The sequence below is a fragment of the Lepidothrix coronata genome, unplaced genomic scaffold (assembly GCF_001604755.1).
Source record: "Lepidothrix coronata isolate B3197 unplaced genomic scaffold, Lepidothrix_coronata-1.0 Scaffold37, whole genome shotgun sequence".
Lineage (NCBI taxonomy): Eukaryota > Metazoa > Chordata > Aves > Passeriformes > Pipridae > Lepidothrix > Lepidothrix coronata.
In genome coordinates this window covers 4,723,258-4,737,598 of record NW_016690217.1, presented here as the reverse complement: position 1 = coordinate 4,737,598, position 14,341 = coordinate 4,723,258, and the positions used below count along the sequence as shown (strand labels likewise).

General features: G+C 36.7%; 1 protein-coding gene across 6 annotated transcripts; it reads right to left on the bottom strand.

Moving 5' to 3' along the window:
• Positions 1 to 714: 714 nt before the first annotated feature.
• NUDT12 (nudix hydrolase 12) lies at positions 715 to 14,340 on the bottom strand. 6 transcript variants are annotated; one of them, XM_017812611.1, is made up of 7 exons: positions 14,260 to 14,340; positions 13,597 to 13,835; positions 9,578 to 10,167; positions 8,528 to 8,695; positions 6,565 to 6,678; positions 4,892 to 5,091; positions 715 to 3,613 (listed from the first exon to the last, which is right to left on the bottom strand). In XM_017812611.1, exons 2-7 carry the CDS (start codon positions 13,800 to 13,802, stop codon positions 3,503 to 3,505), a joined length of 1,389 nt encoding a protein of 462 aa, XP_017668100.1. In that variant the 5' UTR covers positions 13,803 to 13,835; positions 14,260 to 14,340; the 3' UTR covers positions 715 to 3,502. The 6 variants fall into 6 exon arrangements, with proteins under 6 accessions (XP_017668100.1, XP_017668098.1, XP_017668097.1 ...); XM_017812609.1 differs by having other exon boundaries at positions 13,597 to 13,819; positions 14,260 to 14,336; XM_017812608.1 differs by having other exon boundaries at positions 13,597 to 13,810; positions 14,260 to 14,302.
• Between the last annotated feature and the right edge of the window lies 1 nt (position 14,341).

Genomic DNA, 14,341 nt, shown 5'->3' with positions numbered 1-14,341 from the left:
AGCTTTTGCAACAAAAAAGACAAAATAATGTACTAATAAGGACACGCATTTATTTCAGATTTTGGAGATATTTAATTTCTGCATCAACATTTCTCATTCTTCCCTTCATTTAAAAATATGTCCTGCTTTACACTGCAGCAGGTAGCCTCTGTGTTGTCCATACCGGATTCTGTGATGATTTTAACACAAGTACTTTATAATGAATATTTCAACTTACTGATCAGATTTTTCCAGTAGTATCAGTTCATTGCAATCAGTGTTCATGTATTCATTATCACATAAGTAAAAACATATTTGTAAATAAAGAACATAGTTTATTGTGCATTATATCTCTTTTATACTGCATAAAATAATTTTTTCTTCATCAAATGCTCTGAAAATATCTTTTAAGAAGTTCCTACATGCTAAAATGACAAGATACAGTCTCAGGAAGTAAATATTCATCTTAAAAATCTATCATTTAAGAAAACATTCTTATTTTCTCACTGTGAAAAAATCTGAAGAATGCTCATATTTTATAATGGTTATGATTAGTTATAACAATTAATATCTACAGAATACAACCTAGTAGGGTCTAATTTAAAAAACCAAGACATTTATACTTACCATTACTATGAGACAATATTCATGTTCCTCAGACAGTTGCTTGCTACTATGGATGCTTTGTGAATAGTTTGCTTTTCTAAGCTCATGAAGGATGGGCTGTCTGTCTTGATAAGGCTTAATAGGATAACAAATTCAAATTTTTTTTGCCTTGGACTTACCCACTTCTGTATTGTCAACCACAGCCAGCAATGCTATGCTATATACACATATCCCTCAAATCACTCGGGCAACAAAGGACTACTCATTATTTAACTCTTTACAGCTAAAGCAGATAATAACAACCAAACTTACCCAGGCATTACAAAATGTCAGCTTTGTCAATGAAAATTAAAAATAAAAGAGGAAGCAATGTCTTGATCCACTTCTTTTTCTATTTTTGTCTCCTAAGCTCAGAATCTGATTAGTATATTTAATTCCATGGAAGCGTCATGACTGGTCTACCTTTAATCAGCCTGTTGACATTCACCCCTTTTTCCTTCACATGTAGAATGCAAGGTAATCATTTAACAAACTTGACAATATCACTACACAAAACATAATGTTCACGCTACACTATCAACACTGGAATGATTTTATTCTTCACATGTTTACACAAATCCAATATAAAAAAAATATTTTTATAGGGACCAATGCAAAGTTTGTAAAAAAATCACCAGTTACATACAATGTCATTACATTGCATGAGATTATAGCTTCACTAGAAGTGAAATTTTTTTTGTGTTTAAACACCTAATTTATCTTTTTCTACTTTATTGTTACTATTTACATTCACTGCATTAACTTAGGGGCAAGAAGCGGCCTGCTTGCAAATCTGCTGCTGTCCTTTGGATAAGGCAAGCTACCGAGATCTTACCAGATTTCAGTTAGGACCACTAAACTCTCCGTGTATTAATATAAGTATTGATTATGGCTACTTTGTTTGGAGTTTCACATTTACAAGCTCATCCTAATAGCAACTCACCATAATTTCCTGCATGAAAAACTAATATGCAGATGGGTCTTGGACATGTACATTTAATTGCCTCTAAGTGATAAACTGTTTATTTTTACACTACCTATACTTGCTCTCTGCTTTATCCTCCCTTTTCCATCTGCTTCTCATTCCTTTCTTGTTCATCTTTGTTAATGTGCAATCACCATAGTACCAGTCAGAATTTCCTCTCATTGCTTAGCTTCCGCCATTTTCCAATGTTCTCCTTTATTTGTATGAGCAACCTGCAACCAGGCTTCCTTCTGTCCCACAATTTTTTTAAAAAAGATTAATGCCACTGATAACATGCAGTCCTGCTGGTAACTGTAGCCCATGAATGCTTTTCACAATTCCCCTTCTTTGTAAAACCAATTTTTAAGGGAAGCAGTGCATTGCTTCCTTCTCCTTTTCAGACCACTCAAGAGATAACCTGGTTGTCTTCATTTGTACATAGAGCTGAAAGAAGGGAGCAAATGAAGCAGTGTAATATGTCAAATGTTCCAAGTCTGTAAGAAATGCTTCTTGCTTTTAAGTTTAATATGTACTGCCTTACCAAAAAAAATCCCCAAAACTGCTGAGTATAGTGTGGCACTGGATAGGAAAAAGAGAACAAAGAGGATTTTTAGAACAGTTTTCCGGATTCCCGTGTGGCAGGAATTCTGAAACAAATATGATTCATTCGCTGTTAAAAAAAAAATGCAAACTACTCTGAGTAAACAAATCACCATATAATAGTAAGTTTGTATTTATCACTGTACTTCCTTTGGATCATTTGCATTTCTTTTTATATCACTGTGATGACTGCAGAATGACAGACTACAAACTACATAATGCCATTAGTAATATAAATAATATACTTTTATTTTGAAAATATTAAGTTAACATTCTTTTCAAAACCTTGATAAATTAAGGCACAAGTCGGAACTATAGCATTAAGTACATATAAGTAAATATTTTAATTCATGTAACGCTTTCCCAATCTTATACCTGCAGTTAATATACTTATTTCAAGTGTAAATTTCTTAATAGCAGTAACAATCTTAGCATCTCCACTTTCATAAAGAATTTTGTGCATATTTTGAGGTGATATGTCTTGTTTTTCCTCCTCCATTACTCTACAGTTCCATTTTTAATCATCAGAGAATGACATATCTCACTGCCTAGGGGCAGTAAGTACATTATTATCTTATAAAATACTAATATTTAGGCTTTTGGAGATGGCTCTCCAACACCTTTGTGAAACCAGAGCATTGTGTTATACCTTTAAATTCAGGCTGACATGCAATTGGGTAAGTGCAGGCCAAATCAGAAGGGATGAATAAATGCTCTGTTTAGAGCATTAATATAAATTAAGTTATTAATGTAAAAGATACCTAGTACCACATATTCACCATTTACATATGTTATTAGCTTAAAAATAACCATTGCTGGTGACACTTTCAGCACTGAATGCTGATTTTTGTGATAGGTGGAATTTAAAGAAGTAGAAAGGCAAAAATGAGAAAGAAGCAATTAAGATAAAATAGGAGGATGTAAACACAAAATTCAAACAGCAGGCAAAGTCAGACATCCCTCTCTGTAATGCTGTGACTCTTTCCAGTGGAGGAAGGACCAAATCAAACATTAAAAGTATAACAGCAAGAAGCATAATAATTTGATTCTAGGACAAAAAACCAGCCTGTGAACAACAAGGTACCAGTTCTAACTATTTGTTGCTTGCTTGTTTGGGATAATTGTTGTCCATTTCTAATTCAGCTCTGAAAACACCTACAAATGATCCTTTAGCTCAGGAACCTAAGGAAGGGCTCAAAAAATCATATGGTTGCACATTTACTAGATAAACAATTCTAGTTTATTCCTAATTTAGTATTCAACAGGAGAAGTAACTTATATCAATTATTTGATTATTTGATTATATTATTTGAACTAAAGATTAGCATTCATTCCAATCCAGTGTTTTATCAACTGGTGTGCAATAGCTCGACTCGGTGGTACAAAGAATGAACGCTGGTTTCCTTTGATGAGAACTTCCATGACCTGCAATAAAACCAGATTTTTTTATCTTTAGAAGAGAATATTATAAACCATATAGAATCTAACACCGTATTAATGCAGAAATTGCTTTCCTGTGATCATTCATCAGTCTACCATTACTATAGCTATTAAAGAGGCACTAACAGATTCCGCAAGACAGATGCAGAGAAAAATACACATTGTGTGAATTCTGCCATTTTTGAGCCCCAAAGGATACCTTCCTAACAGAACTGAGAAGACTGACTGCTATTATACTATTTAAGGGTTTTGTGAGGTTTTTTTATGGTAAGGACCACAAGATGGCGCTCTATACTGTAACACAAATACTTTTTTTTTTTTATTTTTACATGTAGTACCAAAGGAGATGTGTTTTCTTGGTTTTCTCAAGCAGTTACAAGCAACATGGGATTACGCTTTTACTACAGTTCATTTCTGAAGTACATTTATTTCCAGCTCTACCTGCTTGTGACTAGCTGCATTCAGAACTGATATTCAATTAAAATAATGCTCCCAGTGTTGACAGAAATACGCTGAGATTGTAGAAGACAAACTCTGCCTTGAAGTTGACTTACAATCAAAACACTTAGAAATGCTAGGTAGAAGTCCATAGCTATTAGAGGTTTAGCTCCAAATTTGCCTGTGGGAAAACCTGTGAAGACTATGTTGTGTAAGCCATCTTTCCTTTTTCTACTCATGAACTGAAATCTTTCTGTGAAGGTCCTTGTTGCCTCTCTTTTATTTGACTGTATTTTAACTACTCAGGGAAGATAAGTGTAGCACTTTGTATTAATGCATAGTAAACTGCATTCAATAGCAGAGTATTAAAATAGTACTGCGTGGAAAAAGATGTTCAAACTAACTAATTCTCAGAGTTCTCACCTTAACCTCCACCCTCCCAGCAAATCTGCTAGCATGCTCATTTGTATAACTCTCATGATGAAAGCTATTAAATGCTCCTTCTGCCAAAACAAAAAGCATAGGCTTGCTAAGGAAGTGGGTTAAAATAAGAGTAACTTGGGTATCTCCCAAAAGGGAAAGGTGAACAGCTAACTGGCAAAAATGTCATAAAATGGGCTTGCGAGTGACTCAGATATTCCTGTGCATATTTGCCTTTCTCTGGTTGTATGTAATCTACAACCACAATATAATGCTGTAATATGATAAAACGGATACTAGATATGCTCATTCAACTTGCTGGAAAAAAAGAAGTATCTGTTGTATGCCAGAACCAATACAGTCACAGACTAATCAATAGAAGAAGGAAATTAAATTGAACTTTACCTGTTCTCTAGTGAACCAGCGGGCATCCTCTATTTCGTTCTTGTCAACTTTAATTTCTGTGGACACTGCCACAGCCAAGCAGCCAATCATTAGGGATGAGGGCATTGGCCATGGCTGACAAGAGACGTACTGAACGTGGCCAACTTTGACTCCAGCCTCCTCTTCCACTTCTCTCCGAACAGCATCTTCTATTGTTTCACCTAATCAGAAAGGGCAAAGAACAAGCAGCTGATGAAAATACTCCAAGCAACAATCACATCCTGTGCTTTGAACTGACTCCAAGGATTTGAAACTGCCCAAGGCAATTATCTATAAAGATCTAGTTCAGGGCACAGATCTCAAGCACAAGATACAGAAGTCTAGTAAGGCAAAACCAGATGCCAAATCAAAATGGAACTTTGAAAATAAACTGTAATTAATTTCCACATCATAATATTTGTTTTCTGAATTGATAATTTATCCTACACACAAACAATTATTACCACAACTAAAATGTCAAAAATTGAGTAGGAAGTACATTACTCCTTTAATTACTCTTGAAATGCTGATCTGTTAATTTATAAATAGTGTTCTGTAAGTTTTTGGATTTTCAATATGATTGTGACAGCATGTACTGCAAGTTGAAACATCAACTAGTTGCAATGAATAGTAAGAAAGTACTGACTTAGAAGACTTGCTCTCATTTCTGCATTGTATGCTTCACTTTGCCTGATTCATTCTTCACTGTCTTAATGCATGGACAATACTGCAAACTTAAAACTTCAATGGAAAGCTTTGCTTCCATATTCACAGAAAACTGCTAGATGTGTATGTGGAATGTTGATGGTCACATCATATGCACATAGGTACTGTGTTGTAACCACTGACTACAGGTTCATTAAAGGAGACAGTCCACGCATCAGAGACAGAGGTCTTAGTTTAGTTATGTTCAGCTGATTAGAGTAGCTGATTTTATCATTGGCTACTCTTAAATTTCACTTTATATAGACTTGAATTCAGTATCAGAAAATAATCAGGCCAGCAGAGGAAGGAAAGGAGTGAAGAAATAAATATCTTATCTTTTTTCCAATGATACCTGAATCAACTTATTCATGCTGTCATAGGATGTCAACCTGTACACATTCACCGAATACAGTTATTCACTTCCCAATGTAAGAATGTTTTACAAATTGTTCTGTAGATATTAATAATTGTAACTAGTTCCAACTATTAAGCTTAACACTCAAGCAAACTATTTCTTTACTTTTCTTTTAAAATTATGTAATTCCTACTTATCTTCCATATAATAAATCAGGGCCTAAACATGTAAGCATATCCTTAACTTTATGTTAACCTTAAGTTACACTTTAATTCTTATTTTTCTATGCTAAAATCCTTTCCAAAGTATCACCAAACAAAGGGCCGTATAAGTGGTTTTTATTTTTTTTTCCACTTGAATATGTGATTTAAGACTGCATGATAAGAAAAGAATTTGAAGTTTTTATTTACTCATGTTGCTTGTTGCTTTATAAATCAGCTGCCGCAAAGTACAGAATAAGCATATTTATTATAACAACTCATCTAACAGGAAACAAAAACATTAATTTAACATAACATGAAATATATTTCTGTGTAATTGTAAACATACAATACTGTTACGTGACAAAAAATAATTGGTAAGGGAAATTACTTACCAGGTTCTACAAATCCAGCAAGGCAGGTGAACATTCCGGGAGGAAACCTCTTCTGCCTACCTAAAAGGCAGTGGTTCCCATCAGGATGGATGACTTGCATTATCACAACAGGATCTGTAAGGGACATGAAAGGAATATATTTCAACATTTGAGGGACTTAAAAGCAGGAATAAATTTCATCCTATTCAATACTAATGTAAAGATACATAAGATATCCTTAAACGGTTGAAATCGTAATTGTGCACATGCCCAGAGCAAGCTGTTATTTTATTTAACTTTGGAATTTTTCTCCCTGCAAGATATCTGTTTACTTTGTTTTGCAACATACATGCTTAGTAAAAGCAGTTTACTAACCAATGTTTGAAATGCAGAACAGAAATTACCTGAAAACAAAGCCTGTTTGGTTACAAATAATCTGTTAAGAGTATCAAGCAATACTAACCTAGCTAAGCACAGAGCACACAGCAATAGTTTCTGCACAAACCCATTTATTGTCACCTCCTCTACACCCACAGAGGTCTGAAGAATGTACTTTTGACCGAATACTAAAGAAGAACCAGACACTCTAGCAACAGTGCAAACACTGACTAAGCTTTCCACCTTTGACTTTGTTTACTCTTTGCTATCATCCTCTTCTGTGATGTTGCACTTTTACCTACTTTCTCACTTCTGGTCATTGTATCTATCTTTTTCTTTCTAGCTTAGTATTTTCTCCCACTGGTATTATGGACCCTGTTGATTTGTGATATTTTCCCCTTTTTTATTGTTATCTAGCTTTTAAGTATTTCAGTGTTTTGTTTTGGTTTTTTTTTTTTTAATCTACCTCTCTATATTTTTTCTCTTGCTGTTGTTTTTCACGTAGTTTTTTTTTTTTTGCCCAAAACACTAATATTTTCTCTGTATGAAAAGGCTTGCTTCAGCACAATAATTTTAAAGATTGTTGTCCTGCTCAAAGTTATCTGCTACATGGCACAATACAGAATATGAAGTGTTGCTGTCTGAATACCACCTTGAGAGAAAGGCCTCGTTAGCAGATGCAGGTTAATCAGCCTTTCCCATATAATCCCATTCTTTCTCTAAGTTTGTTGTGCTAGAGACTGTAAAGAAACAGCCACTAAATGTTCTAGCAAGCTTCACTATAGTCTACAAGACAGAAGAATATGACAGAATTGACTGCTAAAAAGATACATCTAGGGCATGTAAGAGGATATGGAATTCAGAAGTACAACATATGCACAACATCCAGAACTACAACTGCAGAAGAGAGGACAAGGTAGAAGAATGAAAGGTGATCAAAGTGTCACCAAATAATCCATAAAAAAAAAAGTAAGTTTTTTTCCATCCTGTTTCCCCATCAATAACATAATACACGTCCTTTGCAACACATGAACAAAAGAAGATATGATGTAGAAGGGAATAACAGAGACAGGAAGACTGTCTATAAAAGCTTATAATCTTAGTAGAAATAGGCCTGGCAATTTGTGACTGACAATGAATAGTGTAAGCCAGTGATGACGGCTAATAGCATCCAAGTGGCACTACAGAAAAATGAGCACTATGTCAGAACTCTGATACAGGGCCAAATTTGATACAGAGCTACTTCAAGCTCAGAGGGCTTGCAGAAGGTGAGAAAAAAATATGCAGGTGGGGAAAAAAAAAGTAAAATGTGACCCTCTGTACTGTTAATATCTCATTTATGTTGTTGGAATTCCTAATTTATATTACTTTTTGCAATAACGACTGGTATTTTCCCAGCAATTCTGTGTTACAGACTACTGCACCAAAGAGAAGTCTGAACTACTTAATCCTAAATGGAGCTGAGACATACATACTCTGGGGAGAAACCAGTATGTAAGACCTGGGACAGAAGCGAGCAGCTGAAATAATTAGAAATAAATTGATTTACAGGTATATAATAATACAAACAAGCCACTTATGAGCAATTATTCTAAAATATTCTCACCAACTCTTGGATATGATGTGTTGTGAACTCCTTGGAGACTGGGACAATCTTCTTTTAAGCAAGTTTTCTTGTAACCCCCTTCTTCAATCTTGGTTGTACTCCCACATGTTGGGCAGAATTGGTAACGGTCATGCCATGCTAGAACAGACCTAGCCTGGGCTACTACTCCTTTAAAAAGATACATTGAAAATTCAAAAAATCAAATACTAATTTATGTAATTCATGTGAGTTTTAACAGTATGGAAGAAGCAAATAGTAAAGGTTTTAACATAAAAATCAAAGTAAGACTGTGGCTTGAATCACAATCTGCTACAAGAAAAGTTGAGCAATATGAGTTATGCAGATCTTTTTCTTTGCAGTAGAGCTCATGCAGTTGAACACAGTACCCTACAGCTACGAAAAATTTATACATTCAGAAACAAATTCATCTGGATCATTATACTCTGCTTGTCACGAAAGTTACTCTGTCTGGGCAAAGTGTCAGAATTATGCATCACACTTTTTCCAGAGGACATTTTAGGGCTACTACAGGTATTGACATAATAACGCATTGTTCCATTTAAACTTGAGGTGCAAGTCAAGCTTGTCCTGTAGCATATCTGCTACAACAGCAGTTGTTAGCTGCATGTCCATAATAACACTCATTCAGTTTTCAACACTTCCTTCTCAGATGAGTATTCAACATAATCTTATTAAAGATGTAAATCTCATTTCTTATAATGAAAACTCAGTAATTACAGATTTTTTCCTTCTTTTTAGAACATTAATGTGCATGCATGAACATTTAAATAGTACTATTTAAAAACAAAGATGATCAATAGGCTTTACAGACTAATATTGCCACTGCAGAAGTTAGCCCTTTGCAACAGCACACGTTTTTACATATAAAACTCTTAACAAAATCACTAACTGGCTTTTAAAATCAAAATATTTCTAAAGCCATTGAAAATACCCAATTCCTTTGCAGTGGTTTGTCCTTGCATTGTACCTCACTGAAACCTAAACCTTCAAATCACACATTTGGTACATGCTGCATTTCATGCATCTTACCAGCTTCTTTTTCAGGTAGCTGCAGCAGTGCTGGCATTGGTGGGTGAAGAAAGTAACAGTCCTCATGCTTCTGTTTAAATTTCTCAGCAGAAGCAGAATCTATGCTAAGAGCAAACCAAGCAACTAACCCGTCCTCTTCATCTTCTTGCAGAACCCTCCCATTGCAAGCAGCTGCCAGGTTCTGAAGAAGTTCAACTCCAAGAAAAATCAAGGTACACGCTTCAGTTTTGTTCAGGCACTGCTCCACATCCTTGTGGTACAGCCTGCAAAGCTTTACTTCTGGCTGCTGGGAACTATCTATTCCCCCACCCAAAGTAACTAGGGGACTTAGATTTGAAAAGAGGATGTATACTGTAGTTGGATGGCTTTGTTTTTTACTCAGCCACTTGGAATCTGTTCTTTTATCACTCCTCCTGTCCAGAAGTGTCATGCCAAAATAATTTTCATATTCTTTCACATCATTTGACAAAAAACTAGGCTTCTGATCACCCTTGACGTTAGCCAACAAATTAGCTATGTGTTTGTACCCCCAAAATTTTGCGATGTCCAGAGCTGTCTGCCTTGATTTATTAATGATGGATCTGTCACACCTAAAAAACCAGAAAAGAACTGTGGTTACCAGGGTAAATATGTTCAGGAAGAGTCCTGGTGCTGTGTTATTCTTACTTACACCATATCTGATACTATTAAGGTGCAAGAAATTCTAGACAGTGTCTATACTGGGGCACTCCTTATTTTAGCACATAATGCTAAATATTTAGCATTATGGTAATGAAAAGTAATTGTACTTCATTTCCTTTTGCTAAGGCCAGATTTCTCATTTTTGTTGATCCACTCCAGATTATTATTCACTGAGCTTCATGCAGTACTACAACAGCAATGGATTATAAAGTCCCACAGATGAGGAAAAAAAAAGGTCAAGATAGAACTTTGAAAGTCAGGCTATGGGTCTGTTCCTCACAACCAGTAACAAAAATGAAAAATAAAACATTTATAAAAGTTTAACAAGCATTACTTTCTAGGAGCTACTCAAATTAGCATTAAACATTTACAATAAAATATTTTATTGAGGTCACTTTGTCTGTTCAGCTGGAGGAGACTGAGGGGAGATCTCATTGGAGTCTACAACTTCCTCATGAGGGGAAGTGGAGGGGTAGGCACTGATTTGTTCTCTCTGGTGAACAGGACCTGAGAAAATGGCATGAAGCTGAGTCACGGGGGTTTAAGTCAGATGTTAGGAAACTCAGAGGGTGGCTGGACACTGAACAGTGTCACCAGGGAAGTCGTCACAGCACCAAGCCTGTCTGAGTTCAAAATGTGTTTGCACAACACTCTCAGGCATATGGTGAGGTTCTTGGGGTGTCCTATGCAGGGCCAGGAGTTGATCCTTGTGGGTCCCTTTCAACTCAGGATATTGTATGCTACCATGATTTACCGTAAAATTATAATCAAGAATACAGCCCCTACTTAATGACAAAAGTAGCACCATTACAACAGCGGTGCTGATCCCTGTAAGGATCTTTCTGTTACCTAAAAGTCTGTAAAATGACACAGATGAGGAAACACTGCCTTGTGATATATATTTGAATATTAAATCTCAAAAGAAACCCAAACCTGAAATAGATTGGGTTTGATTGGGAAGTCAAAATAACACACTTTAATTTTTTACCAATCTTAACTCAAACGCGTAAATAAAACAGAAATGTCAAAATTATGCAGTAGATCAGGGCCAAATTCATCATTTTTTAAAAACACAAAATGCCAGTATAATAATGTTGCTGATACACAAGTAACTGTCCCACAGGCAAGACCATTTTGAGATTTTAGTTTAACTTCAGTAGGTTTTGAGGGAATTTGGTATAGTTCAGAAAAGGATTCAAAATTTAATTTAAAAAGTTTTTTGTGCTAAAGAAACTACTACTGCTCATGCATCTTTAAAGACATGGTTTCCTTTAGGCAAAATAATGCTTATTTTCCTACTTAATTTCCTATCTCTCAGTCAACTGAATTTTGTTCTGATTTGTCTTCCCCCTTCTATCTGCTCAGGTATGTGCAGATCGTGATGAAGTTGTTCTTCAGTGTCCACAACAGTGACCTGAACTCTTTAGACTACCAAGATCTTTTTTTCCAGTCTGCAAACATTTCCTGTAGCTTTTCTCAAACACGGACAAACACAGGTGCATCAGGCAGCTCAAGGGAGGTGATTGTGCTTCTCTACTCTTTGCTGGTGTGGCCTCACATGAAGTACTGTGTGCAGTTTTGGGCACCACAACATAAGAAGGATCTAACGCTTATTAGAGTGTGTTCAAACTAGGGCCATGAAGTTGATGATGAAGGATCTAGAGGGGAAGCTTGTTCAATCTAGAAAAGAGGAGATCGAGGCGAGACCTCACCTTGGTCTGCAGCTTCCTCATGAGGGGAAGGGCAGGCAGTGATCTCTTGTCTCTGGTGATCAGTGACAAGACCTGAGGGAACGGGCTCAAGTCGCGTCAGGAAAGGTTTAGGTTGGATACCAGGTAAAGATTCTTCACCCAGAGGGTAGCTGGACTATGAAAAAGGCTCCCCAGGGAAGTGCCTAAGCCTGACAGAGTTCAAGAAGTGTCTGGACAATGTTCTCAGGCACATGGTGTGATTCCTGGGTTGTCCCATGGAGAGCCAGGTGTTGGACTTTGATGATCCTTGTGGGTTCCTTCCAACACAGCACATTCTGTGATTCTACAATTCTATGATAAAATTCTATGATGGGCTTTCCAGGATTATTCTCTGTAATGTTATGAAATATTACTTTCATAGACATTCATGCTTATATAACCAGCAATTTTATTTGTTAAAATAATTATTATGACTAAGCGTTAACTAAAACAAGACCAATGAGGCCACAGCACCATCTCAGGAACTATACTCAGTTGCCTAAGAGAACAACCCTGAGAAGAGCATTTAAAAGTGACATTCACTTTTTTTACAGTAAGCATAACTTAAAAAATTGTCATCCTATTTACCAGGTCGTAAATTCCCCCAAATCCCAGAATATTCCTCAAAACACAAAATCTGTCACCAAAATATTCCTCTACACACTGGAATGTACTGATTCCAGTATAAACTACTGGTTCATCTAATGCTTCATGCTGAGCTTCAGCAGAAGCCACAGGATTTGGGTAAGACTGAAAAAAATAAGAAAAAAGGGTGGCATGATGACTGGAGGCTGTGGAATGCTATGCCTGAAGTTATAGAATGAACTAAATTTGCTTGGTTGTGTAATTAGGAGTGCAGAAAGGAACCACATTAATCAAACAGGCTTGATTAATGTAGAGCTCAGCTGAATCACATCTGACTCTAACCCTTCATTTTGAGATGAATTTTCTTTGGAGTCTCAAGAAGAACACTGAAGCACTCTTTGCATCTTTGGGTGTCTTGAAGCACAAGAACTACAACAGATGACTACAAAACAGCAAGTTTTTGACAAGCAATGAAAACGCCTGGTGTCATACCAACTTAAGAAAGTAAAAATGACATGTCAAGCAAGAAGGAGAATGTTTATTGTCCAAATGCTAAGATACAACTAAAATTTATCAAACGGTAACTTTGTAAAGGTGTGTCTGTCATGTCTGACTTAAGAGCCAGTATGTCAACAAAAATTCAGCACTATAACATAAATGTAAGTGGATTACAAATAAAGTTTAGAGAAAAAATCTAAATGGAACAATCAAACACACCGAATTTATATTCAGTATAGTGGTTGGAATGGGATGCAAACTTTGTTCTATTCTGTTGGTCTCTGAGAGGAGTGATATCTTAGAAGATCAAAAGAATAATTTTAGAGATGCTCACAACTTTTAGAGTTTCTTAGCAAATACGGAAAGAATCCAGTTACAGACTGACACAGAGTACACCTTCCTGAGTTTTAACCATGAAAATTCTGCCACTATCCATCAGTAAACTTACTTTTCTGAAATAAAATTGAAATGGGCAAAAAGGGATGCAAATTAGAGCTCTTGAATGGGGTCTATTAAGCAGCTTACCCTTGTTCAAGAAGAACCCGCACAACCTCGAGGTGTCCATTCCTGGCACCGAACATCAGGGCTGTCCAGCCATTCCCTGCAACTGCGTTGACAAGTGACGGGGAACGACTGAGCAGTGCTTTCAGTCTGGCTGCATCTCCCACGGCAGCAAAGTTGTGCAGCTGAGAAATCATGTCCTGGCTGAGGTTCTTCTCAAAGTCTGTCATTGTGTCAACTAAAAATGCTGGAGAATATACTCACTGTTATGAAAAGGATTTAAGTAAAAGAATTAATGCTATACAGACCACCCATATGATCACAAAAAAATACTGACACAACAGTAAAATTCTTGTCATTACTGTAAACAGTGTTATTCCAAAACAAATCTCTGAATACAGTGAAATTTACCTCAACAATCAAAATCAGTTCTAAAGAGGCTTAAAGGACAGGAAAATTTCTCCACGAAAATGAAGCTGCTTTGAAAGTGAAAAACATGTTGTTTCTCGACCGAACATGCACAAATACACACATAAACAACACGCACCCACTGCTGCTGCGACAAGCAGCGACAGCTTCCATTTCCACAGCGCCCGCTCCACGCCGTTCCCAAGGAAACGGACCTGCCACCGCCCCCCGACCCTCAGCGACCCCGCGACCCCCCGGCCCCACAGCGGGGCCCGTTACCATGAGGCCTCCGCGGGCTCCTACCGCGGTTCCACCGTCCTGGGGCCGCGTCCCGCGGCCGCCCCGCCCCGCCGAGCCCGGC